The sequence below is a fragment of the Acipenser ruthenus genome, unplaced genomic scaffold (assembly GCF_902713425.1).
Source record: "Acipenser ruthenus unplaced genomic scaffold, fAciRut3.2 maternal haplotype, whole genome shotgun sequence".
In the NCBI taxonomy this organism is placed as follows: Eukaryota; Metazoa; Chordata; class Actinopteri; order Acipenseriformes; family Acipenseridae; genus Acipenser; species Acipenser ruthenus.
Genome location: NW_026708698.1, coordinates 3,890 through 31,399, shown reverse-complemented (window position 1 = coordinate 31,399; position 27,510 = coordinate 3,890). Strand labels below are relative to the sequence as shown.

General features: G+C 42.1%; 1 protein-coding gene across 1 annotated transcript; it reads right to left on the bottom strand.

Moving 5' to 3' along the window:
- Nucleotides 1–809: 809 nt before the first annotated feature.
- Nucleotides 810–27,510, bottom strand: LOC117395543 (CMRF35-like molecule 5). Its single transcript, XM_059021568.1, has 3 exons — nucleotides 27,183–27,510; nucleotides 21,428–21,550; nucleotides 810–1,195 (listed from the first exon to the last, which is right to left on the bottom strand). The coding sequence occupies exons 1-3, from the start codon at nucleotides 27,508–27,510 to the stop codon at nucleotides 1,161–1,163; spliced, it is 486 nt and encodes a 161-aa protein (XP_058877551.1). The 3' UTR covers nucleotides 810–1,160.

Here is a 27,510-nt window from a genome sequence, read left to right as displayed (position 1 = left end):
CTTACGATTCAAATGGGAATCTTCATCAGATTTTAAGAACACATTTGATATACTTTACACTGCAAAGGAGGCAGGCAGGTATAACACCTCCACGGTCACTGAAGAGTAAAAACACACCACAAACCTGCCTTTAATTACAAAATATCACAAGATGCAGCAAGTGTTGAATGTAAAAGTATTAATGTAGCCTGACTACGCCAGTTCAGTGCAATAAGGCACCGAACAGATTACAGAAGATCCTTTAGGTTCTTTTTATTCAGATAACATATCTAAGAATGTAGGAACAAGGTCACCAAGAAAATCACAGATACATTTTAACAAGCATTTGTTTATTGTAAACTTTCCAATAACAACACCTAGTTTCAAATGGTACTGATTATAAAACAACAATTCCCATTCACCTATTAACAGGTAACAAGATTTCAAGCAGTTAAACAAGGTTCACATGAATGAGGTCATGGATTAAGCTGCAAATACAACAACTCTGCTACCCAGCAATACAGTGGAGATACACATTCAAAAACACAGTAAAACATAATAAAAACAATACCACGGGATAAAAGTACAAATACCCACACCACACAATGTCCGTGCAGGGGAGGGAACACACACGAGAGAGAAACCAGCATTGCAATATAACCTATTCTGTGCACTTCTTAAACTCCAATCGACTACCAAATAGGCTAAAAAAACACTCGGCCGTTTCACACTCATTATTCCACACCGGCATACCATCAGCCCAATACTTACTGTCGGGATGCTCCATTTAATGGTCTGTTTCAGTCTCTCTCACCCGGTCGTCCCCCCGCTCCAAACACTGCGTTCCCACTCCTGCACAGACACACCAACCCCAGGATGGCCATCCCATTTGTAAAAACATGTGCTACTTATATTCAGGTGCGTAAATTGATCAATAATTCAATTACTAGGTGCTCAACAGGGCAAACATAGGGAAGCGGGTGGAGAAGCCAATTTTCAAAAAGTGTCAGACAAAACAAAGCATGCACTAATCAAATCACACAATAATTTTATAAAAATAATAACATACAAGTGTAAAATCAATTTGAACAGGGCATTCTTGACCCTGTTACAGGATGAAAAGGGATGTGGAGCAGTAAATAGCTAATGCCAAGTGCTTGTGTGGTCCTGCAGACTTGAACTCAAGCCGGTCCCTTGGATTCTCTCAAACACCAACCTGGAAATAACAAGATCCAGAATAAAAATCATCATTTGACATTGACCATCACTGTATTATAGCTAGCATATGTCTTCTAATTTACTGCAGACATTGTGCTCAAGACAAATGAAAAATGGCCATATACTTTCCAGGTTTCCATGGTGTCACCCAGCATCGTGGAAATGAAGGCAAATGGAGGAGGTTGATATGCAAATGAGCCATGCGTAGTGTTCTCTTGCTGTTTTTGACAGACAGCTCAGGAAAATGTGCTTTCCATTCGCAGAGAGCATTTACACAAGATCATCTCATCTGGAAATCCATGCTTGTTAGGTGACATGTTTGAGTGGCACTATTTAAAGCACAGTGTTAAACAAACATACTACAATACAGCTGTGATTTTTAAATGCCTCCTGCTTGGTTGTTTGATCATTTATTCACCACTCTTGCCCACTTTGCAACTGCAAACTCAATTGTGGAACATTTCTAAGTGGTTTATGCAGACCTGTAAACCAGTGCCGTAGCCAGGCATTGATATTTAGGTGGGCCCCAATTTATAGTGGATTGGCAATGGCAGAGGCCACGTTGTTTGTTAACTCAAGATATAGAAGGGTAAAAGGAAGCAAGTTCCTTTGGTAATTAGTGTTTGATTAAGGAAGCTTAAAATAGGTTTAAAGGGACATCACAGGGTGATTAAAAATAAAAAACGAAAAAACCAGAAGCCGTAATCATGAATTGCAGACATAGAATTTAAAATCCCTGAACATTACAGAAATTAGTATTCATCATGAATTCTTATATTATCATGGCTGAATACTGCACTGCAGTGTACTCTAAAGGGACATCACATGCTCACAAATAAAAACTGAACACTTGAAGCACCAGTTATGGTGTGTCGGGGAAACATCTAGAAGCCACTGCTCTCATTCAGCATGTCCCTGACATAGTAACTGAACGCAATGTACAGTACTTCTAGTTCTGCAATTCTGAGTGGACAGCTTTAGATTCATTACAATGACTATTTTACATTTTGATTGGTCTTTTAACCAGAAATAGCATCTTTCTCAACTACTGTATACTGGAGATTTAGGCCTATATTTACAAAGGGTTTAACATAAATTCGCTTTTAACCAACACTTTTTTCTAAAACAGAATAAAATACAAACTAGGGCCTGGACCAAATCAAAACTTTGACCCACCTGCTAATCGCAAATTACAAACCTGGTACTGATGGCGTCTTTTTTGTTTGTCAGAAGGTTATTCCTTCTACCCCAGAGGGAACCTGCCATTAATACTGGGCTTCTAATTTGCGATTAACGGGTGGGTCAAGTTCTGCAAATATGTTGGGAAGAAAACTGGGGTTTCCTATGGCTCATGGTGAGTAAAACTACAAGATAAAGAATACTTCAAACTCACCAGCACAGTTCTTTGTAATAGGGAACAGCCTACTCGGAGAAAGGATCCTTCAGGTGGTACAGAAGCATTTAAACTAGAAAGGAAGGGGGGAGAAAACAAAAAAACAGAAGGGAGACTACATCAAAACAAGGGCAACAACTCAGTAAGACCACTATTAAATGTATTTATCTTAATGCTAGAAGTTCTCAGAAACAAAATGTTAGAACTTGAAGCTACTGCACTAACAAGTAACTACGATGTGATAGGTGTTACAGAAACTTGGTTGTCTGAGAGTGATGGAGACGAATATAATATTAGTGGGTACACACTGTATAGGAAAGACAGGCAGGACAGAAGAGGCGGAGGGGTAGCGCTATACATAAGAAATAGCCTTGAAGCCCAGGTGTTAAATCAGGACAAAGAAAAACAATGCAGAATCAATATGGGTCAGAATAATGGACACAAATTCAAAGGGGCATAATAATAGGAGCATGCTATAGACCGCCAAATTCAGACGCTGAGCAAAATAATCTGTTGTACAATGACATTAGAAATGCGTGTAGAAAAGGAGAAGCCATACTAATGGGGGATTTCAACTTCCCCCATATAAAATGGGAAAACCCAATGGGGGGCAACGACGGACGAAATTGAAATGGTGGAAATGACAAATGACTGCTTCCTAATGCAATTTGTCAAGGCACCGACTAGAGGGGAGGCATGCCTTGATTTAGTCTTTTCAAATAATGAAGACAGAATAACTAAAACAGAGGTCAGAGAGCCATTGGCAAACTCAGACCACAACATGGTCTCATTTGAAATATTTTTTAAAACCCCAAAAGTAATGACTAAAGCTAAGGTTTACAATTTTAGAAAAGCAAACTACGAAGGTATGAAACAGAGACTAATAGAAGTAGATTGGAGTAAAATAGAGAAAACATCCACAGAAAAAGGGTGGCTGTCTTTTAAAAATGTAGTACTAGAGGCACAAAACAATTACATCCCAAAAGTAGACAAATCTAAATCTAAAACAAAATGGCCAAAATGGTTTAATAGATCAATTAAAAAAAATATTCAGCGAAAAAAAAAGGCACTTTAACAGAGCGTTTAAAAGGGACCAAAAAACAAAGCACACAGAAAGAGTACTTGGAACTGCAAACACAAGTCAAAAAGGAAGTTAGAAAGGCCAAGAGAGAGATAGAAATCAATATTGCTAAGGGGGCTAAAACCAATTCCAAAATGTTTTTCCAATATTATAAACAGCAAGAGAACATTCAAAGAGGAGGTTAAATGTCTAAGAGACACAAATGGCAAAATCATAGATGAAGAAAAAAAAAATAGCAAAATATATTGAATGATTACTTTTCACAGGTTTTTACAAAGGCAGGACACGGACAACATGCCCCACATGTCGACCTGTTCCTATCCAGTTTTAAATAACTTTAGCATAACAGAGGCAGAAGTGTTAAAGGGACTAGGAGCTCTTAAAATAAACAAATCCCCTGGGCCGGATGAGATCCTCCCAATAGTACTCAACAGAAATTAAAGAAGTTATTTACAAGCCGCTAACCAAGATCATGCAACAGTCTCTTGACACAGGGGTTGTACCGACAGACTGGAAAATAGCAAACGTAATACCGATCCACAAAAAGGGAGACAAAACTGAACCAGGTAACTACAGACCAATAAGCCTGACTTCTATTATATGTAAACTTATGGAAACTATAATAAGATCCAAAATGGAAAATTACCTATATGGTAACAATATCCTGGGAGACAGCCAGCATGGTTTTAGGAAAGGGAGATCATGTCTAACTAACCTACTTGACTTTTTTGAGGATGCAAACATTGAAAATGGACAACTGCAAAGCATACGACATGGTCTATTTAGATTTCCAGAAAGCTTTTGACAAAGTCCCGCATAAAAGATTAATTCTCAAACTGAACGCAGTAGGGATTCAAGGAAATGCATTGTGGCGGAGTGTCCCGCCCCTATTTATTATTATTAGTATTTTTGTTTGCGGCGCGGGTAAAAAGCGCCGCGTCTTTTATTATTATTTAAAAACCCCGTGAGGATGCATGGCTGATCAGCTACTGATATCAGCTACTGATTATTTAAATAGCTGACAGTCATGCATCCTTACCAAACGCGTGCAGACTCTGGCCGGGGGATAATAAGATAATTACCAACTAGTTAATCCCTCGGCCAGAGTATATAAACCTGCAGCTCTCTGCATTTGAGGTTGGGGTGTTGGAGTAGAGAGTACGGGGAGCGGAGAGAGGAGAGAAGGAATAACGTTTAAAAAACAATTGCTAATACGTGCTGGATTATCCAGCACGGCACTTACTTGTTTGTTTATTTATTCGTTTGGCCCTCGTGCCCTTTTGTTTGTATTTTGTTTAAATCTGTTGTTTGTTTATTATTAAATACGCTGAGTGCTTTTGCACTCGGTTTCACCCGCCCATCCACTGTTTTGGAGTCAGTTACTTCCTGGTCCGTGACGTCATCCACCACACCACTGCGAGCCAGACTGCCACATGCATGCACATGGATAGGGAGTGGTTAACATGTAGAAAACAGAAAGTACTGATTAGAGGAGAAACCTCGAAATGGAGTGAGGTAACCAGTGGTGTACCACAGGGATCAGTATTAGGTCCTCTGCTATTCCTAATCTACATTAATGATTTAGACTCTGATATAGTAAGCAAACTCGTTAAATTTGCAGACGACACAAAAATAGGAGGCGTGGCAGACACTGTTGAAGCAGCAAAGGTCATTCAAAATGATCTAGACCGCATTCAAAATTGGGCAGACACATGGCAAATGAAATTTAATAGAGAAAAGTGTAAAGTATTGCATGCGGGCAATAAAAATGTTCATTATAAATATCATATGGGAGATAGTGAAATTGAAGAAGGGAACTATGAAAAAGACCTAGGAGTTTATGTTGACTCAGAAATGTCTTCATCTAGACAATGTGGGGAAGCTATAAAAAAGGCTAACAAGATGCTTGGATATATTGTGAGAAGTGTTGAATTTAAATCAAGGGAAGTAATGTTAAAACTCTACAATGCATTAGTAAGACCTCACCTAGAATATTGTGTTCAGTTCTGGTCACCTCGTTACAAAAAGGATATTGCTGCTCTAGAAAGAGTGCAAAGAAGAGCAACCAGAATTATCCCAGGTTTAAAAGGCATGTCGTATGCAGACAGGCTAAAAGAATTGAATCTATTCAGTCTTGAACAAAGAAGACTACGCGGCGATCTGATTCAAACATTCAAAATCCTAAAAGGTATAGACAATGTCAACCCGGGGGACTTCTTTGACTTGAAAAAAGAAAAAAGGACCAGGGGTCATAAATGGAGATTAGATAAAGGGGCATTCAGAACAGAAAATAGGAGGCACTTTTTTACACAGAGAATTGTGAGGGTCTGGAACCAACTCCCCAGTAATGTTGTTGAAGCTGACACCCTGGGATCCTTCAAGAAGCTGCTTGATGAGATTCTGGGATCAATAAGCTACTAACAACCAAACGAGCAAGATGGGCTGAATGGCCTCCTCTCGTTTGTAAACTTTCTTATGTTCTTATGTTCTTATCACTGGATTCTTGAATGCATGTGGAGTGCCAAACACCTGCACCCATGGCACACTATCAGTTATTTTCTGTTTCCAGGGAATCATAGCCAAGGATTGATTGGTTCTTGAACTGTCTGGTGGTGTGCCATTATGACAAGGAGCCATGGACACACCCCACGGTGAGAGGCAGAACCAAACAGGTCATTACTACTGTGCGGAAATGACACACTATGAAAGATTTTTGCAGTAAGCAAACCTAAAACCTTGCATACACAGTACTCCTGCTGGGAATGTTTTCAACCCGGCTCCAGTCTGGAACAGACCTGGTGTTTGAAGTCACCGCTAAATCAACCAATTGGCAGGAACAACAACCAAACAAGCCCCATATCTTTACTTAACTGCCACATCTTAAAAACATTTTTTTTTTAAATGACCTTAATGAAGTTGTCATTTTTGATGAAAACGTAGTTGATCTAGTAGAGGCTGTGTTCCTTCAGTTAGTCATATTGTTATCAAGTAACATGATGTACACAGAATGAAAGAAAAAATATGTGAGAGAATGAATTACATGTTTGCATTAAAGGACCACTAATATGTTACTATGGAGATCAATAACAAACCTGCTAGAGCAATGTGGCTATGGAGATCAATAACAAACCCGCTAGAGCAATGTGACTTTGGAGATCAATAACAAACCTGCTAGAGCAATGTGACTATGGAGATCAATAACAAACCCGCTAGAGCAATGTTACTATGGAGATCAATAACAAACCCGCTAGAGCAATGTTACTATGGAGATCAATAACAAACCCACTAGAGCAATGTGACTATGGAGATCAATAACAAACCTGCTAGAGCAATGTGACTATGGAGATCAATAACAAACCCGCTAGAGCAATGTTACTATGGAGATCAATAACAAACCAGGTAGAGCAATGTTACTATGGAGATCAATAACAAACCTGCTAGAGCAAGAAAGCCTCATTGCACTGAATGCTGCTGCTGCTGTTGCTTCACTTAGTATTGCTGAAACTCTGTAAAAGAAACACTGAAATGATCGCCTGAGTTTTCAGAAATCTGTCAGTAAAATGAAGCTAGCAGGAACCATGCCATCTTCCATAGAAGTCATCACTTGCAAAGTCAGTCTCTCCTGATTGGCCAAAGTAAAAACAATGTAAGCACATAAGTAATTACTCAGTACTTGTAACCCTAATTGTCCACTTCATGTAATGTATAGGGTCCTGCGTTTTACGCAACCTGTTTGTTTCAATTGTAATTCAACTGCTATCCCCTAGATGTCCCTGCAGCCACTCCAGTTATACTAATCGAATTCACAATTAAAAAATCAATACATTACACTTCGACTAATTAGAAAAAACAGCTAATTATGATGAGTATAAATGGTAATTGAATAAATGAATGCGTTAAAAGAGAAATCGAGATTCCTAAACATGGAGTCATTTCATTGAGCGAACGCATGCAACAATATCTACCTGGTGTTCTGTACACCGATGGGTAGAATTTATTTTGCAGAACTTTCCATTTATCTTTGGCCCACACTCGAAAGTCAAAAATAGGCTGCCATTTATCATCAGAAAAACACAGAAAACAAAAGGCTGAGACTGACGGCTATGAGACGGCGTCTTCCAGTAAAAAACGAAAATTCTGAACGCCGACGAGATGTTATTTTCGATTTGACAGAGGGATTTGTTTGTGCTAATATTCCCCTGGAAAAAATGGATAAATGTAAAAAATGCAGGAGCAATTCCTACAGCAGGTCAACTGAGAAGGAAATATCTACCCCAAATTGCTTAGTTACACAAGATGAAAATTGTACAACTGGTAAAGATGTCTGACAGTGTATCTGTAGTTACTGACGAGAATACAAATACAAAAGAAATACAATTGCTCAAAGATGTGAAAAGTTTAAAATCTCAACTCTCCTAATTGAGATGCATGCCAAGGGACTAGTGGATCTGATTCAGTGGTTTGAAAGCCGTGAAGTGAGAGTCCATCAAACAAATAATAAAGTTGCAGAATTAATAAATACATACTGAGCAATGGCACAAGAGGTACACAGCTCAGACGCCACAATAAACAAACTATGTGTAAAAACCTTCCATGATGTTTCTGAAAAACTGACTAATTACTACAACCTGGGTCAATGCAAAAAGAAACCACATTTTATTCAACCAGCTCATAACTTTCTGATGGCAGTAATGATATTTGACCCACAACAAGTGTGTAGTTTGGATCTGGAAGGCCTCCCATTATATTCTATTCCAGGATTTGATGCTGACTGTAAATCAGAAATGGACAAATATCTACCATATGCAAAAGAAAACGACAGTAGAATGACTTTGAATGAATTTTGGATTAAAGCTGAAGAATGATTTCCCAATTTAACACGAAAGCCTAAAATATATTTGTCATTTGTTCCCAATTCTGTAGATGCTGAAAGAAGTGTTTCTTCTTATGGCCAAGTTTTTACAGAACAACGTCAATCTATGAAAGAAGGCAGGTTAACCAACTGACGATGCTTCAGTTTAATAGCAACACTTAATGCATGGGACATTTTCTTTCATGAAACAGTTAGAGACACTAAATGTGCTGCTTGCAAACAACCTTGCATTATTACTATTATTATTATGTTATATTTGTAATATATATGCTACAGCATTGATTTTATAATTTCAGTATTTTATATAAATTGTTCATACGGTAAAGGCGTTCCACGTGGAGTGCAGGATGTGCCCTATAGTCTGCTCGTTGAGAGCTTAAGTCCAGGCTATTCCTTTGCCGACCGAGGACGGGAGCTCCCAGGGGGCAGCGCTCAATTCGTCGAGCGTCGCCCGGGGGGAGGGAGGGTTAGGTCGGCCAGGGTGTCCTCGGCTCACCGCGCACCAGCGACCCCTGTAGTCTGGCCAGGCGCCTGTGGACTTTCCTGCAAGCTGCCCGAGAGCTGCGCTGTCCTCCGACGCTGTAGCTCTTGGGTGGCTCCATGGTGAGTCCGCAGTGTGAAAAAAAGGGGTCGGGTGACGGCACACGGTTCGGAGGACAGCGTGTATTCGTCTTCACCCTCCCGAGTCAGCGCAGGGGTGGTAGCGGTGAGCTGAGCATAAGCGGTGAGCTGAGCACCCAGGAAACACCTCAGTAACTCAAAGTAAATCAAATGAAATACCTGTTTTGACTGGAGCCTTTTCAGTGATTTTCTCCTCAGTTGCAGCATTGGCTGTTGCTTCTGAGTGTGTGTCAGCTAAGAATAAAACAACATGTCTCAATAGCTAAACACACATCATGTGTTCTTTGGCTCAGGCAAAAAAATTACCTTACTTATCTAACAACCCTAATAAAGATTCTACACTGTCAAAGTATTTAATAAAAAAAATGTAATTTGAAATTCTGTTTATTCTATTTTATTCCTGAGGGAATGCAGGATGTGGCCAGTCCTCACACCAGCGTAACAGGAGGGGTTTTCAGGGCCAGCGCCCTAAATAGCAGCAGTGTGGAGTAGTGGTGAGGGCAAATGCAAATTCTTATATTTCAGAATATACAAATACCAAGTCAAATGCAAATAGTTCAGTAGATTGCATTTAAATTATTATTTAAATGCAATCTAGGGCAGCAGTGTGGAGTAGCGGTCAGGGCTCTGGACTCTTGACCGGAGGGTCGTGGGTTCAATCCCAGGTGGGGGGACACTGCTGCTGTACCCTTGAGCAAGGTACTTTACCTAGATTGCTCCAGTAAAAACCCAACTATATAAATGGGTAATTGTATGTAAAAAATAATGTCATTGTATGTAAAGATAATGTGATATCTTGTAACGACTGTAAGTCGCCCTGGATAAGGGCGTCTGCTAAGAAATAAATAATAATAATAATAATAATAATAGCCACCCCAAACTGCCCCATCTCAGGCTGGCGGCCTCAGGCCCCCTTTTTGGCACAACAGCTACAGTACTGGCGTGCTTGCACCTCAGACTCCTGGGTGCTCGCCACCGTGCAAAACGGTTACGTGCTTCAGTTTCGTTTGGGACTTCCTCCCTTTCGAGGCATCACAAATACTTTCGTAACAGACCCTTTCTAGGCCTCGGTTCTTCAGAACGAAGTAGCCGCCTTGATCGGCAAGCGAACCATTCTTCTCGAAGACCCCACCTCCCACGGAGAGGGATACTTCTCTAGGTATTTTCTAGTACCCAAAAAGTACGGCGGCTTTCACCCCATCTTAGACCTGAGGCTCCTCAACGGGTTCTTAAAGAAAGGAGGTTCCAAATGCTGACGCACCATCACGTTCTCCAGTCCCTCCAGCCGGGCAACTGGTTCACCACCGTGGACTTAAGCGACGCGTACTTTCACAATCCCATTCGTCCAGAGCACAGGAATTATCTCTGCTTTTCTTTTCAAGGAAGTGTTTATGAGTTTGCTGTGCTGGCACACGACCTCTCCCTAGCTCCTCGTATGTTTTCAAAGTGCGTGGACGCCATCCTGGCTCCCCTGCAGCTGCAGGGGATCAGAGTAATAAACTATCTCGACAACTGGTTGATCTGTTCCAGTCGCGAGAGGGAGAAGTGGCCCACACGGCGGTCTTGACAGAGCATCTGGCGAGGCTGGGCCTCACCATCAATGATGCAAAGAGTCGTCTTACACCGGTGCAGTGCATGACGTACTTGGGGCTCCAGCTGGACTCTAGTACGATGCGTGCATACCTGTCAGACGACAGAGTTGCAGCTATCCAGGGTTGCTTCTCCCTGTTTCAGCAGGGATCGCAGGTAACCCTCCTTTTGGTGCAGAAACTATTGGGTCTGATGGTCGCAGCCATATCGGCCATTCAGCTGGGTGTGCTTTGCATGCGCCCGCTACAAGCGTGGCTCAATGCGTTCCACCTCAATGCCAAACGTGACAGACACCGTCGGCTGACTGTGTCTCATGCGTGCTCGATAGCCCTACGCTGGTGGCAGATGACCTCTCATCTCTCATCTTCTCTTTCAGGGAACCAGGGTTACGGTAAGTAACCTAACATTTTTGGTTCTGTACAGTTTTAGAAGAGTTTTTTTTTTTTTTTTTTATCCAAAAATATATCTTTTATTTTTATTTTTGCAAAGAGGCCAAACTGGTTATGTGTTCACTTTTCTTTTACAACTCTACCTCTAAAATGGCCCGAGCACTAAATACACTGAGGAAAACACAGTGGATTAGACTGTATTTAGTGGCAGGGGCGGATCTAGCCTTGTAACTTCACCACACAAATTATTTTTAGGTTTAAAAATTTAAGTAACATTTTGTTCTAGTGTCAGCTACGGTAGACTGATTTTTTGTTTTTACTTTTTATGGTTTCATTTCAGGTTCATAAGACTTATTAGCTAGATTACCTTAAGGACGTAAAAAAGTTTAATATTTCTCGGTGTCTTGTCTGGTGTTTTTGCAGCCATTTCTGGGTTGTGTTCATGTGCTAATGCTACAATTTAAAAAGTAAATAAATACACGTTCTCATTGCTTGAACTTATTGGTTGTATCAAGCTCAAGTCCAGCTACTTGTAACCAATAAAGATCGATCTTTTCTACAGCTGCCTAATGAGGTCTAAATCCGCCCCTGAGTGGAGCATGTAGAATAGAGGTCAGCAGAACGCAGTAAAAGAGCAGAATAGAGTAATACAATGGAAGAAAAATACATCTGAAAAGAATTGCCAGTTGAGACTACACCCTGATGAAGGCTAGTTTTGTTGCTACACTGTTCTAATTTTTTCTTGTTCTTTTTGTGTATGCCATCTATAATAAAAACATAGTCAATGTAAAAAAACAAGTTAGAAAAACGCAACAGCCGTTTAAAGGGGTGATATCAAATACAAAAGTCCAAGTTAGGAGAAGCAATTAGGCCAATCTTGTCAAGCATCAAGCAAATAGACACAATTGGAAAGGTGCTGGGGCCCAAGATTCACACAATTCTTGCTTCTAACTTGGCGCCTTTTTTTGATCGCTTCACTCCACTTTATCGCTCCACTTGAAATGCGCAGTGGAGCAGCGGAATAAGGTCGTGTGCTCTTCAAGAACGTCATGTTGCAAGTTCAAACCACTTGAAATGCTCTTTGTATGACTTGAAGTGACAGACACACACTCACACACACTGAGACTGTGTGTGTTTCTCAGTGTATGTGTGCCTCGGTGTGTGTGTCTCATTGTGTGTATGTCTCAATGTGTGTGTGTTTGTGTCAGTATGTGTGTGTCAGTGTGTGTATCTCAGTGTGTGTGTGTGTGTGTGTGTGCCTCAGTGTGTGTGTGTCTCAGTGTGTGAGTGTGTGTCTCAGTCACTTCAAGTCATTCAAAGAGCGATAAAGTGGAGCGAAGCGATCAAAAAAAGGCACCAAGTTAGAAGCAAGAATTGTGTGAATCTTGGGCCCCAGCACCTTTCCAATTGTGCCTATTTGCTTGATGTTTGACAAGATTGGCCTAATTGCTTCTCCTAACTTGGACTTTTTCTAACTTGTTTTTTTTTTACATTGACAATGATTTTGTTATAGATATCACTTCTTTTTTACTTCCTCAAATAATGAATAAAGCGAGGGAAAGATATTCGAGAATGTGTATGGTAAAAAGACAGATAGACAAGAGAAGAGAGTAATAAGTAGAGTAATATAAGAGAAATGAGAAAAGGTTTGAAAGTAAAATAATGGTAGAAGGGACTTTTGGGCAGTATTGAAAGTGTAAACATTGTATTCTTATAGTTGCATGAGTGATGAAAACAATATGTCTATTTTGGTAGGTATTGATATATTGATATTTACGTAGGTACAAAACTACAATGTTATAAATGGTTCAAAAGGTACATATGCATGTCTGTGCTAAAGGGTAGAATACTAAAACATTTTAATGCTGGAAAAAAAACATTATTCTCCTTGATATAGTGGTGTTATGAACTTAAGCTAAGGCATTTGTAAAGCATTAGATCCCTTCATAAAAGGCCATATACATGTCCTTTACATTTCTTGGCCATGGTTTGACTTCAATAAGTGCATCATTTGCATGCACCCATTTTCCAGTAGCACCCACAGCAAGAACAGACACAGAGTGTCCTGAAGTAACATCCTGTCCTTGGTGTATGATAATGGAATCTAATTGGTAATTCCTGTTGTCCACAGTAATTGTGCTCTTCTGCACAGCAGTAAACTTAGCATTGTGTCACTTTGTAACGGTCCCGTCTGGTTTGGTTTCCCAAAGCATAAGCTGGACTGCAATCAGTCTCCCTGCTCATTGAATAAGTCCATGTTTCATGATTGGAGTAGTTTTGCATTGCCTACATTTGCTACCAGGAATCATTGCCCATTTGTCATTTCTATAAATGAGTTCTTCCAAACACATGGAATCTGTACCAGCAGGTACATGTAGAGGATAAATATACAACACTTCTCGGTTTGATGAGCAGTAGTTACATGTAGTACATAGAATGTCATGAATTATTGTGACTGAAACCATGCAAGTTACTTCAGGAAAAATTTCAGACAATTTGGGGAGAAACTCTGCAACATGTTGCTGCTCACCTCTATTGAAAGGTTCTCCTAAGAAATGACAAATATCTACAGTAGTTAGAGACGCAGTGGATGGCAAGTGATCCTATTTATGAACAAAGCTCCTGATAGCCTCTTGTTGACTGTGTTTTAATGAATCCTTCAGAGGTTGCAAGTGAAGAAGGCACTGCAATGTTGCATTTGCATAGCATGAGATGAAATTGGGGTTGCTCAAGCCTCTGAATGGATGTGTAAGTGCAATGTTCTCTTAGAAGACTGAGGCTTTTGCTGTTCCTGAACATTAATGATTGCTCGGTGAATGAAATGCGCATGATCTTTTACCTTGTGTCCCTTGTGCGTGTTAGTCTTCTTCAAGCTTTTCAACTTCGGACAATAAATTCCTCTGAGCCGATGGTAGTCTTCAACTGCAGATTGACATGCGTAGATGCAGGTGGAGTCAAAGTTGATAAGCTTAAGGAAGTAACTGTGGAAAGTGCAACAAAACTTTGTCCATAGGAGATCCATCATAACTGTAGAGTCATCCCCTGACATTTGTGAATGGTGATTGCATGAGCACCAATGACTGGGAACTGCTGTCGAACAATGTAGACTCTATCCATGATTTCAAACTTTGAACATAAATGTTGAAAGGTATGGGTGACTCCATTGTTAAATTTGATGGTTATGGTTTTGAGCATACTTGTGTTTTCCAGATAGTAGGAAATTGATGAGACCAATGGGAATGTCAATGTTCTTGCGAATTTGCTTAATACAAATGCAAATGTCATACATTTACTACCAAACTAAATACAAATGCAAATATGTGACAAATGCTAAATGGACTTCAAATACTTTCCCATACAACAAATGTTAATTTATTAACATGAATTAGGCCTTTATCCAAGGTGACTTACAATGAAAGCAGTTTATATAATAACAACATAAACACAGTAATCATGTAGTTCATAATAATTAACAGGTATGTACTAATATAGGAAGCAAGGCTGCGTTCACGATACGCAGACTTTGCTAAGTCTGCGGAAAACCTGTCCAAATTCATCGTCTGCGTGAACTCAGACAGAAAAGACGTCACCAGGTCACATATCCACAGGCTTAAAAGTCTGCACAGCCGCGCAGCTTCTCAAGAGGTACAGCGCTGGAGCAGCCGCAGCTCAAAACAATAGACGAGCGTTGACTGACAAAGAAGTGTGTAGGCAAGCAGAAACAATCCTCACTCCATGTGCTACTGCCACCTAGTCGGGGTGTGAATCGCCTTCGAGTCATGTCATTAATTATCTTACGAATGATTTGTAATACAAATTAAAATGATTTGACTCTTTTTCCACACAGTTATTATACTTTTCAAATATTCAGATATTTATTCTAAAGGTTTAAAATAATGCTAAACGGTTGAAATGAACCTAAAACCGCTCTGTTATTTTCAGCATGTGTAATTGGTTATTGATAAAACGCTATCGGACAGGGAATAACCTACTTTGAATTAAGGAGAATAAACCAGCTTTAATAACAGGTAGTTGAAGTGAGATATGTGACCATATGTGCAAATATTTGAACTATTTTTGTCCCAGATCAAAATACAGTACTGTCTAACAACCCCTTTGTGAGAGGGCGGGGGGAATCCTGCCCATTATAATACTCATTAATTTGTCTCACATCACAAAACATATGTTTATATTATCTCTTTATAGCAGGGACTGTTTCTACTATGCATTTTCTGATCATGCTGCAAATTATGAAGCTGGTGGAGCTCAAAGGGAACTTCGGTTGCATCCACTTCTGCGATTAGAATTTCTCTCAACATCACCTCCATTTTGATTCTGCTCAGAACTGTTGTTCATCTACCAGATCTGTCCACGCTCCGTCTGCAAAGACCGTGATGTTACGTGCAGACTCCCGTCTGCAATCTAGCAGACAAAAAAGTGTCGTGAATGCACCCCAAGTTACATAAAACAGTGTTTCCCAATCTTGGTCCTGAGGACCCAGTGTTTGCTGATTTGTGTTCCAACTGAGCTTTAAATTATGAATTGAACCCTCGAATGAATGAATAAAATGTCTAATCAGAGCATTTGAATTATTTGTAGAAATGGCTGCCTGCCCAAGCCTCAATTAGCACTAATCTAGGCCTACCTAATGTTAACTCAGGTAAGGTAGTCCAAGGTTAGTGCTGATCAGGGTTTGTGAAAGCAGCCAAAAGAGTTGGATATTTCAAGTTATTTCTAACACTGCATTAAGTCACTAATTGTTAGTTCAATTGGGGTATCAATTTAACAATTGAGAACTTAGTTGGAACAGAAACAGCAGACACAGTGGGCCCGCAGAACCAGGTTTGTGAAAAACTGACAAATGATGAGATACAGACGTGCTCAAATTTGTTGGTACCCCCCTCCACAAAAACACGAAGAATGCACAATTTTCTCTGAAATAACTTGAAACTGACAAAAGTAATTAGCATCCACCATTGTTTATTCCATATTTAATAGAAGTCAGACTTTGCTTTTGATTTTTTATTCAACATAATATTGTAAATAATAAAACAAATGAAAATGGCATGGACAAAAATGATGGGACCGTTAACCTAATATTTTGTTGCACAACCTTTAGAGGCAATCACTGCAATCAAACGTTTTCTGTAGCTCTCAATGAGACTTCTGCACCTGTTAACAGGTAGTTTGGCCCACTCTTCCTGAGCAAACTGCTCCAGCTGTCTCAGGTTTGATGGGTGCCTTCTCCAGACTGCAAGTTTCAGCTCTTTCCATAGATGTTCGATAGGATTCAGTTCAGGACTCATAGAAGGCCACTTCAGAATAGTCCAATGTTTTGTTCTTATCCATTCTTGGGTGCTTTTAGCTGTGTGTTTTGGGTCATTATCATGTTGGATGACCCATGACCTGCGACTGAGACAGAGCTTTCTGACACTGGGCAGTACGTTTTGCTCCAGAATGCCTTGATAGTCTTGAGATTTCATTGTGCCCTGCACAGATTCAAGGCACCCTGTGCCAGGCGCAGCAAAGCAGCCCCAAAACATAACCGAGCCTCCTCCATGTTTCACTGTAGGTATGGTGTTCTTTTCTTTGAAAGCTTCATTTTTTTGTCTGTGAACATAGAGCTGATGTGACTTGCCAAAAAGCTCCAGTTTTGACTCATCTGTCCAAAGGACATTCTCCCAGAAGGATTGTGGCTTGTCAATATGCATTTTAGCAAATTCCAGTCTAGCTTTTTTATGTTTTTCTTTCAAAAGTGGAGTCCTCCTGGGTCTTCTTCCATGGAGCCCACTTTTGCTCAAAAAGCGACGGATGATACGATCAGAAACTGACGTACCTTCACCTTGGAGTTCAGCTTGTATCTCTTTGGCAGTTATCCTTGGTTCTTTTTCTACCATTCGCACTATTCTTCTGTTCAATCTGGGGTCGATTTTCCTCTTGCGGCCGCGCCCAGGGAGGTTGGCTACAGTTCCATGGACCTTAAACTTCTTAATAATATTTGATAACTGTTGTCACAGGAACATCAAGCTGCTTGGAGGTGGTCTTGTAGCCTTTACCTTTACCATGCTTGTGTATTATTTTCTTTCTGATCTCCTCAGACAACTCTCTCCTTTGCTTTCTCTGGTCCATGTTCAGTGTGGTGCACACAATGATACCAAACAGCACAGTGACTACTTTTCTCCATTTAAATAGGCTGAATGACTGATTACAAGATTGGAGACATGTGTGATACTAATTAAAGAAACTAATTAGTTTGAAATATCACTATAATCCAATTATTTATTATCTTTTCTAAGGGGTACCAACAAATGTGTCCAGGCCATTTTAGAATATCTTTGTAGAATAAGCAATAATTCATCTCTTTTCACAGCTTCTTTGCTTTATTCTATGACATACCAAAGGCATGCAAGTATACATGATAAAATAGCTTTTAATTTCATCACTTTTCAGGAGGAATGAAGCATTATTTCAATGAGCTCTAAGGGTACCAACAAATTTGAGCATGTCTATATGTATATATTTATATATGTGTGCATTGCACAATTATTATTTTTACTTGTTTTGTTTGTTATGTTTAATAAACATGAAGTTCTCAAAAGTGTCCTTTAGTTTGCATCTTTTAGGTTAATCAACTTTACCAGCAATACTGAAAAGTGTTTAAAATTGAAATATTTTTGAAGCTTTCCCATGATTTGAAATTCAAATGCAAATTCTTATATTTCAGAATATACAAATACCAAGTCAAATGCAAATAGTTCAGTAGATTGCATTTAAATTATTATTACTTATTTTTTAGCAGACATCCTTATCCAGGGCTACTTACAATAGTCACAATTATATCACATTATGTTTACATACAATTACCAATTTATCCAGTTTTTAATTCTGAATCTAGGTAAAATACCTTGCTCAAGGGTACAACAGCAGTGTCCCTCACCCGGGATTGAACCCACAACCCTCTGGTCAAGAGTCCAGGTATAATGAGGTATAAACATTGCTGTTTTGGAATAAAGCACTTTTTTACTATACACACATTCCATTTACATACAAACGTTTCACACGTCTGTGGTTTTACAGACGAGGCTGAAGTTGGCTTCTTATTCGCCAGCTTCTCATTCGCTCAGCTTCTTATTCGCTCAGCTTCTTATTCGCTGGCTTTTAGTGCATAAATGTATTCATCTACGTTGAAGAAGTAGCCTTGAATTTAACGGGTTAAATCACTTTGGGCCACTGATTTCTCTGCAGTTACCTGACAAGGGGCAACCCCTCTGCAAGCCCCACTTGTGTTTAGCCCGGCCCAACGAGGTTTACTGGGGCAGAACAGAAGGCAAACATGCCACATATGCCAATAGCACAGCTTCTTCGCTGGAAAAAGTCTTGCATTTAAAGGGTTAAATCACTTTGTGCCACAAATTCCTCTACTTATTCAACGTAGATACATAAAGAACGAATAGGAAGCTGAGCAATAGGCATATATGGCATGATTGCATGCTGTTCTGCCCCAGTAAACCACATTAGGCCAGCCTAAATACAGGTGTAGCTTGCAGGAGGTTTGCCCCTCGCCAGGTATCTGCAGAGAAATCAGCGGCCCAACATGCTTTATCCTGTTAAATGAAAGGCTACTTATTCAACATAGATACATAAAGCGAATAAGAAGCTGAGCGATTAGCATATGTGGCATATTTACCCACTGTTCTTCCCCAGTAAACCACGTTGGGCCGGATAAAATACAAGTGGAGCTTGCAGAGGGGTTGCCCCTTGTCAGGTACCAGCAGAGAAATCGGTGGCCCAAAGTGATTTAACCCTTTAAATGCAAGGCTTTTTCCAGCGAGGAACCTGTGCAATTGGCATATGCGGCATGTTTGCCTGCTGTTCTGCCCCAGTAAACCACATTGGGCCGAGCTAAATACAGGTGTAGCTTGCAGAGGGGGTGCCCCTCGCTGGGTACCTGCAGAGAAATCAGTGGCCCAACGTGATTTAACCCATTTAAATGCAAAGCTACTTATTCAACGTAGATACATAAAGAGCGACTCAGAAGCTGAGCAATTGGCATATGTGGCATATTTACCCGCTGTTCCTCCCCAGTAAACCACGTTGGGCCAGGCTAAATACAAGTGGGGCTTGTAGGAGGGTTGCCCCTCTTCAGGTACCTGCAGAGAAATCGGCGGCCCAAAGTGATTTAACCCTATAAATGCAAGGTTACTTCTTCAACGTAGACAAATATATTTATGCACTTAAAAGCCTGCGAATAAGAAGCTGGCGAATAAGAAGCTGGGTGAATAAGAAGCTGGCGAATAAGCCAACTTCAGCCTCGTGTTTTACAGTGTAAATGTATGAAAAGAAGACAGACGTAGCCATAATACAGTCAGATTTACTGTCACTTCTGTTAATGTCACACTCTGCTTATTCACATCAAATTGAAATGTCCCGGCCCGAATATAATGCATGCTGTGACACTGTTTTTAAAATGTATTAATGATCAATGCATTCCTGAGTTTGTAGCGCTCACTTAAAACAGCGGGTGGAGGCGTGAAATAAATATATTTATAACTTCTCATATGTAATTATTTCAATAGCGATGACCCTTTGTGGTCAATTTCAATAAATTAAAAGTAAATCAGCTCATTTTTTTCAAAGTCCAGTATATCCTGGTGGAAGCGCTCGCCTTGCTCCTCCGAGTACGCTCCCATGTTCTCCTTGAATTTATCAAGATGAGCATCAAGGATATGGACTTTGAGGGACATCCTACAGCCCATTGTGCCGTAGTTCCTCACCAGAGTCTCAACCAGCTCCACATAGTTTTCGGCCTTGTGATTGCCCAGGAAGCCCCGAACCACTGCGACAAAGCTGTTCCAAGCCGCTTTCTCCTTACTAGTGAGCTTCTTGGGGAATTCATTGCACTCCAGGATCTTCTTTATCTGTGGTCCGACGAAGACACCGGCTTTGACCTTTGCCTCAGACAGCTTAGGGAAGAAGTCTTGAAGGTACTCGAAGGCTGCCGACTCCTTATCTAGAGCTCTGACAAATTGTTTCATAAGGCCCAATTTGATGTGCAGTGGTGGAATCAGCACCTTCCGGGGGTCCACCAGTGGCTTCCACTTGACGTTGTTCCTCCCCACAGAGAACTCGGTCCGCTGTGGCCAGTCCCGCCTGTGGTTGTGCGCCTTGGTGTCCCTGCTGTCCCAAAGGCAAAGATAGCAGGGAAACTTTGTAAAACCGCCTTGGAGACCCATCAGGAATGCCACCATTGCAGCCTCTTGATGCCATCTCAGAAAAATGCAGATATGTATCCACTTAGGCAGCTGGAACTAAACTGAACTGGTGGGCTTAAAGCCCCTGTATTTATACTACTATTTATATTACTGGAAAGTTCTAGAAGGTTCTAGAAGTTACTCCAAGTTTACTCAGCACTGAATCTATCTGGAATGTTCTGGAAAAGAGGTAAATTTCAAAATATCACTGTCCTGGTCACAAAAGCAAAGTTTGTGGGGAATAATAGCCATTTTCTATACTTTTGAGGCATAAGCAATAAGGAAATAACACTTACTACCCAGGAACCAAAAAAAAAAAAAATTTGTTACACGGTGTAATATGTGAGCATGGGGTTGCACAGATTAGTTCACATGCTGGGATTCAAGTGAATAATTAATTGCTAATTGAATCCCAGCATAATTGTATATATAGATGTACATCTCATTTATTAGGGGTTGTGTGTTCATGAGTGGAGAACGGGTGTGGAGAGGAGAATAAAAAAAAGTAAGAAAATAAATAATTGCTTTGAGTGCTGGAAGCACCAGCACTGTACTTGTTTGTGTTCGTCCACTGTCTGTTTTGTTTGTCTATTTATTTTGGCCTCAAGTGCCGTGTGGTTTTTGTTTAAATCTTTGATTTGTTTCATTAAACGCATTGAATGCCACAGTGTCTCAGTTTCAACCACAGTAATGCCTGTCTGCATCTTGATTCTTTCTTTTGGTTCATTTTGTATTTCACAGCTGCAGTTGTTTAGCAATTTCTCACCTCCTCAGTGCATTTTTGGTTCATAGAGGTTGAAGAGAAAAAGGGGAAGCAAAAATTTAACTTGGTGTTTGACCCTAATCACACTATCTTAAGTCTCATTTTATCTGTGCTTATTTTAGCGACATCAGAAATAGAAACTGCTCATTTCTGCAAAGTTGCATGCCAACCACGTGAAGAAAGTTTTCTTGCTTTTCTGCAATGGTGCTCCGATGGGCAGGGATTGGAAGTTAGAGGTCTTACAAAAGGACACTGATTAAATGAATTACCTGTAGGGCTGCTGGATGTACAATCCCTTGTTTGTCCATTGTCTGTGTTCCCCTTCACAGTAGTGGTGGAAGGGGTGGTACTTGAGCGTGTGGCACGAGTTGTGGTGGGTGGGGTTTTCGGAGCTGAGAAAAGGAAAATAAGTGAAAATTATTACACTGTTTCTACTGCTTAACATTCCTCTAATTCAAAATAAATTAAACATATTATACCATTAGTGCAGAACTATGTAAAGTAGTCTGTGGGTTTCAGTAGCGGCTTGTGACAAGTGGGGAGGCTAAACAACCAAACCAAACCCTAAGCAGCCTCTTGCCTTTACTTCATTTGAGGTCTGATTACACTGGGTGCGGTAGCGGAAAGCAGAAAAAATGGAATGTATTGTTTTGAATGGGTGCAATTACAGTGAGTGCGGAACGGAAAAGCAGCACAGCGGAAAACCGCACGGGATAGAAACCAGACCGATCTTTTAATAATACCGCGAGGCAAATTTCCATCTAGACCAATCAACTGAAGTGTTGTTGTGTGACGTTATCTGCACTATATACAGTGAGAGATGGCGAACGAAAGACTGGTTTTCAGGGTGCAAAAATGCCCTCAACTGTCCCATCCAGATTATAAGGATACGCTAAAGAAGCAAGACACCTGGGACACCATAGCGGCCAAACTAGACATGTCAAGTAAAAATATTTGCATTTGAAGAGCAACAGAAAACATACACTATATAACGTACTGTATGCCATAGACCTCCAAGCAAAACACTTCAAAGCTGAAAAAAAGAGGTCTCAATAATGACGGGCTTTTTGCAGTGTTTCATGGAGTTTTTTTGTTCAGGTTTTTAAATTATATTGTCATAAAACTCTTCGATTAACCTTGCCAGGTAAACAATTCAGTCAGGCAATGCACACTATCTTTATGTGGTGTGGAAGCACACATGGCCCTACGGCCACCTTCCCCCTCAGTCTCATAGTCCCGAAGAGGGGGAAAGCAAGATGTTTCTGGGGGCGGCCATGGGGGAATGTCCTCCACCCCCCACTTCTTCGTGGCTAGGAGCTCCCTCTTCCGGGTCACTGGCCACCGTTTTTCCTGCCGCGAAAGTGTGGCTGGGGGAGCTGGTCTCCTGACCTCCCCCCCCTTCTTCATGGCCGACAGCTCCGCTTTGTGGGGCTCTGGCCACAGTACTTCCTGCTGCATGGCAGGACTGGCAGCGACCCCAGGCGAAGCAGAGCCGGCAGCGACCCCAGGCGAAGCAGAGCCAGCAGCGACCGCAGGTGAAGCAGGACCCTCGGTGACCCCAGGTAAAGCAGGACAGGCAGCAACACTAGGAGAAGCAAAAGACACAGCAACTCCAGGCGAAGTGGAACCTTCAGGAGCCCCAGGTGATGCGGAGCAGCAGGCAGTCCCAGGTGATGCGGAGCAGCAGGCAGTCCCAGGTGATGCGAAGCAGCAGGCAACCCCAGGCGATCCAAACGTGGCATCACTGAGCGGAGCGGGAGTGGCATCTGAGCGGTGCAAGGCAGGCATCCTTGGGTGGTGCAAGGCAGGCATCCTTGGGTGGTGCAAGGCAGGCATCCTTGGGTGGTGCAAGGCAGGCATCCTTGGGCGGTGCAAGGCAGGCATCATTGGGCGGTGCAAGGCAGGCATCATTGGGTGGTGCAAGGCAGGCATCATTGGGCGGTGCAAGGCAGGCATCCTTGGGTGGTGCAAGGCAGGCATCCTTGGGTGGTGCAAGGCAGGCATCCTTGGGCGGTGCAAGGCAGGCATCATTGGGCGGTGCAAGGCAGGCATCATTGGGTGGTGCAAGGCAGGCATCATTGGGCGGTGCAAGGCAGGCATCCTTGGGTGGTGCAAGGCAGGCATCCTTGGGTGGTGCAAGGCAGGCATCCTTGGGTGGTGCAAGGCAGGCATCCTTGGGCGGTGCAAGGCAGGCATCCTTGGGCAGTGCAAGGCAGGCATCATTGGGCGGTGCAAGGCAGGCATCATTGGGCGGTGCAAGGCAGGCATCATTGGGCGGTGCAAGGCAGGCATCCTTGGGTGGTGCAAGGCAGGCATCCTTGGGTGGTGCAAGGCAGGCATCCTTGGGCGGTGCAAGGCAGACATCCTTGGGTGGTGCAAGGCAGGCATCCTTGGGCAGTGCAAGGCAGGCATCCTTGGGTGGATCAAGGCAGGCGTCCCCACGCGATGGCAAACTGGCATAACCAGGCAATGGCGAACTGGCATCCCCAGACGATGTACGACAGGGGCAGCGGCGGTACCTCGGAAGGCGATGGCGGCAGCGGAGCCAGGACCAGCGGTGGTGCTGGGGTTGGCCCTTTTCTCAGCTGCTACAACCCGGCAGTTTTCCCCCTTGCTCTGCTCAGCAGTCTATGCAAGGGCAGCTGCGGACCGCCAGCATCTTGTCCCGGTCCATCCTGTCTTGAAGGGAGAGGCAGCTCCTGCTCCTCTCCCTCGGGTGGTGGTGGAAGCAGAGGCAGCTCCTGCTGCTCTGCTCCTGGCGAAGGCGGCAGGGGCACCTCCCCTTCTGGCTGCGAAGGCGGCAGGGGCACCTCCCCTTCTGGCTGCGAAGGCGGCAGGGGCACCTCCCCTTCTGGCTGCGAAGGCGGCAGGGGCACCTCCCCTTCTGGCTGCGAAGGCGGCAGGGGCACCTCCCCTTCTGGCTGCGAAGGCGGCAGGGGCACCTCCCCTTCTGGCTGCGAAGGCGGCAGGGGCACCTCCCCCTTCTTGCGGCGAAAGCGGCAGGGGCACCTCCCCCTTCTGGCTGCTAAGGCGGCAGGGGCTCCTCCCCTTCTGGCTGCAGCGGGAGAACCAGCAGGCATGCTCCCTGTGCTGGTGGCGGTGGTGGAGGCGGAACCAGCAGGTACTCCCCCTCTGCTGGTGGAGGTGGAACCAGCAGGTATTCTCCCTCTGCTGCTGGAGGTGGAACCAGCAGGTATTCTCCCTCTGCTGGTGAAGGTGGGAGCGACAAGCAGTCCTCCCACGGAGGTGGAGGAAGAACCAGCAGGTACTCTCCCTCACTACACACGCAATAAAAAAAAACGAGAAAAAAAACAAAAAAAAAACTGCAGTACCCTTTCCTGCAGTACCTTTTCTGACCTGAGTCCCGGAGGCGCTGTTAATCCCAGTCTGGACACCACGTGTGACAGGGATGGACGAGTGGTGACGTCAGGCAAGAAGAAAACAGTGACAGATACTGCAGTCAAAAAGACACGGCGTGCGCCGTTTATTTAAATAATACAAAAATAAAATAAAAGGTTTTAACAAAAAGACTTTGCTCACAGAGCCAAAACAAAACAGTTAAACAAAACAAATCTCGAACACAAAATAACAAAACCCAGGTCAGGCTGGGCGATCGCCTTCACTGCACCTATACGTTTTAAATTCACTTTTATTTCTCTCTCGCTCCTTGCTCGCTCTCGTTCCTCCTCTGAACACCCACTTCAAAACTCCCACCCAGAGCTCAGAGAGCTGCAGGTTTTTATGCAGGTGACCATCTCCCGATTAGCAACAATTACACAACTAATTAAGCCCCATCAACAATTAAAGACCTCAAGCAGAAGATGGCCATCTCCTTATTAATTAATGAATTGTTTGATTTATTGCCAATGGAGAGATGGTCACCTGCATAAAAGCCTGCAGCTATCTGGAATTTGGGTGGGAGTACAGATGAGAGTAGAGTGAGAGGAGAAAGGAAATCAAAAGTAAAATCAACCATTCTAGGAACAGTATAATATAATTTGTTTACTTAGCAGATGCCTTTATCCAAGGCGACTTACAGTGACTAGGGTGTGTGAACTATGCATCAGCTGCAGAGTCACTTACAACTACGTCTCACCCGAAAGACGGAGCACAAAGAGGTTAAGTGACTTGCTCAGGGTCACACAATGAGTCAGTGGTTGAGGTGGGATTTGAACCGGGGACCTCCTGGTTACAAGCCCCTTTCTTTAACCACTGGACCACACAGCCTCCTTAACAGTGACAGCAACTGCCCAGCCTGTCCTAGTATCATATTGTATTTTGTGTTTGTGACTTGTTTTTTATCTTTTTATTTTGTTCTGTGAGCAGTGTGTGTTTTTTTTGTTAAAACCTGTTATTTTATTTGTGTTATTTTTGTTTAAATAAACGGTGCAAGCCGTAACCCTTACCCTGCAGTACTTGCTTCATTGTTTTCTTCCTGCATCTGGCCTGACATCACCACACAGCCACCCCTGTCACATCTGCATAGATGCTGTATCTTTGAACAGTAATGGACTGCAGAGGATCTGTCCAAACGCATTACTCATGTCCTGCAGCCATCTTATTGTGTGTCCTAAAGCTCATTGACAGAGGAAACGCAGCATGACCCAAACTTGTGGTTTATTGATAAATCAACTGAAACACAACCGAGACCTGCACAAGCCAATGTACAGAGGAAGAAGCTCATCTGATAAAGAAAACCATAGTTAAGAGAGAGGGGGTTTGATTGGAACAATATGAAGTTAATAAGTAAAGTTCAGGAGGCAGACACCAATCTTCACATCTCCAATTTAAATAATTAAATTTCCACATGAGCAATTCCACATGAGCAATTCAAGCCTGTAGCACTATAAATACTCTGCTCACTTACCCTTGGTCTTCGTCTCGATTCATTCGTAATCATAACCCGCCACCTTCCCCATATCCACCTCTTTAAATTTAGGGTTATCTCCTATTGAGAGGTGTCTCTGCCTCGTCCATACGGCCAACCAGCGAGTCCTCAACCAAGTTAGGTTTGATGCCAAATGAATGTATAACAATGTCATTCTGTGTACTGTTACCTGAGTTCATTGCATACTGTATTTGCTTAACTTCCTTACTGTATTTCACAGTTGCAGTTGTTAACCAATTCCTCACCTCCTCAGTGAATTATTATTTTTTTTTGGTTTACACGTATTGAATAGAAAAGGTTGAAGTAAAGTTGGTGCGTGACGGTAATCACACTTTATCTAAAGTCTCAACAACTGTGCTTATTTTAACTACATCAGAAATAGCAACTGTGCTCATTTCTGCAAAGTTCCATGCAAAGTGCTTGAAGAAAATGTCTGGCTTTTCTGCAATGGTGCTTCTTCAAGTTAAAGTTAATTATAAGAAGCAGTTTAGAGGTGTTCTGAAGTGCAATTTAAAAATGAGGAGAGTGGGGAGAGACAGGAAACGAGAGGAGGGGAGACAAATAATACTGCATATTATAGCAGATAGTTAGTGGCAGTACATTAATTATTAAGCTACTCTACCCTTATATTTAACTAATTTACAGGATTTCTAACAATTAAAAGAAAGCATTATCTGTACATAAAGTAAAGTAAATGACATATCAATAGTTTTCTATTCTAAAAGACATGACTGCAAGGTGTGTGGAAGCTTGTAGATTGTTATACTTAAGGTTGAAAATCCTTCAGGGATAGCGTGGGTTAAATCTGTAACCAAGTCTACTCTGTCACTCTAGAGACTGAATATGTGCAGTCATGTACTCGGATGCACCTGCCAACTGAGCATCTCATATCAAAGTGCGGCACATGAGCTGTCTTGCACATCTGAAACTAACATGTAGTTTTTCTAAGTAACACATAAAATGTTAATCATTTTTTTGCTCACTGCTCTCACATGTTTGCTAGATGGGTGATTATGTGTTCAGCTCCTCTCATTATATTGCTTCATCAATATTCCAAAAATGTGTCTCCATCTCTGGATTTTGCTATAACTTAGTCATTAGGGTGAGTTATTATTACAATGATTTTGATTACATACCTTTATTGACAGTCACTTCCACTTCAGTGTATTCATCCACATTTCTCTTTATATCAATTCCACAGTAATATGTCCCGGCATCTTTTTGTGTCAACTCTGTGATGGTCACAGTGAAGACTCTCGTTGACCGGTTATCATACAGAGAGAATCTCCCCTTAGTCTCAGGCTCACCACTGCTGATTAGTGCATTATTTGGTATCCATCGAGTACGACACAGGTACTTTCCATTCTCGTTATATTCATGTTGATATGTGCAATCAATCTTTACATTTCCACCTTCAAACCCATAAAATACTTCAGCTGACTTCACAGAACCTAAAACTGGCAT

Coding starts and splice junctions, on each gene's coding strand:
- LOC117395543 (XM_059021568.1), bottom strand. CDS start 27,510: ATGCCAGTTTTAGGTTCTGTGAAGTCAGCTGAAGTATTTTATGGGTTT. Junction 21,551..27,182: donor GGAAGTGACTGTCAATAAAG/GTATGTAATCAA, acceptor TCCTTTTCTCAG/CTCCGAAAACCCCACCCACC. Junction 1,196..21,427: donor TACATCCAGCAGCCCTACAG/GTAATTCATTTA, acceptor TGTTATTTCCAG/GTTGGTGTTTGAGAGAATCC.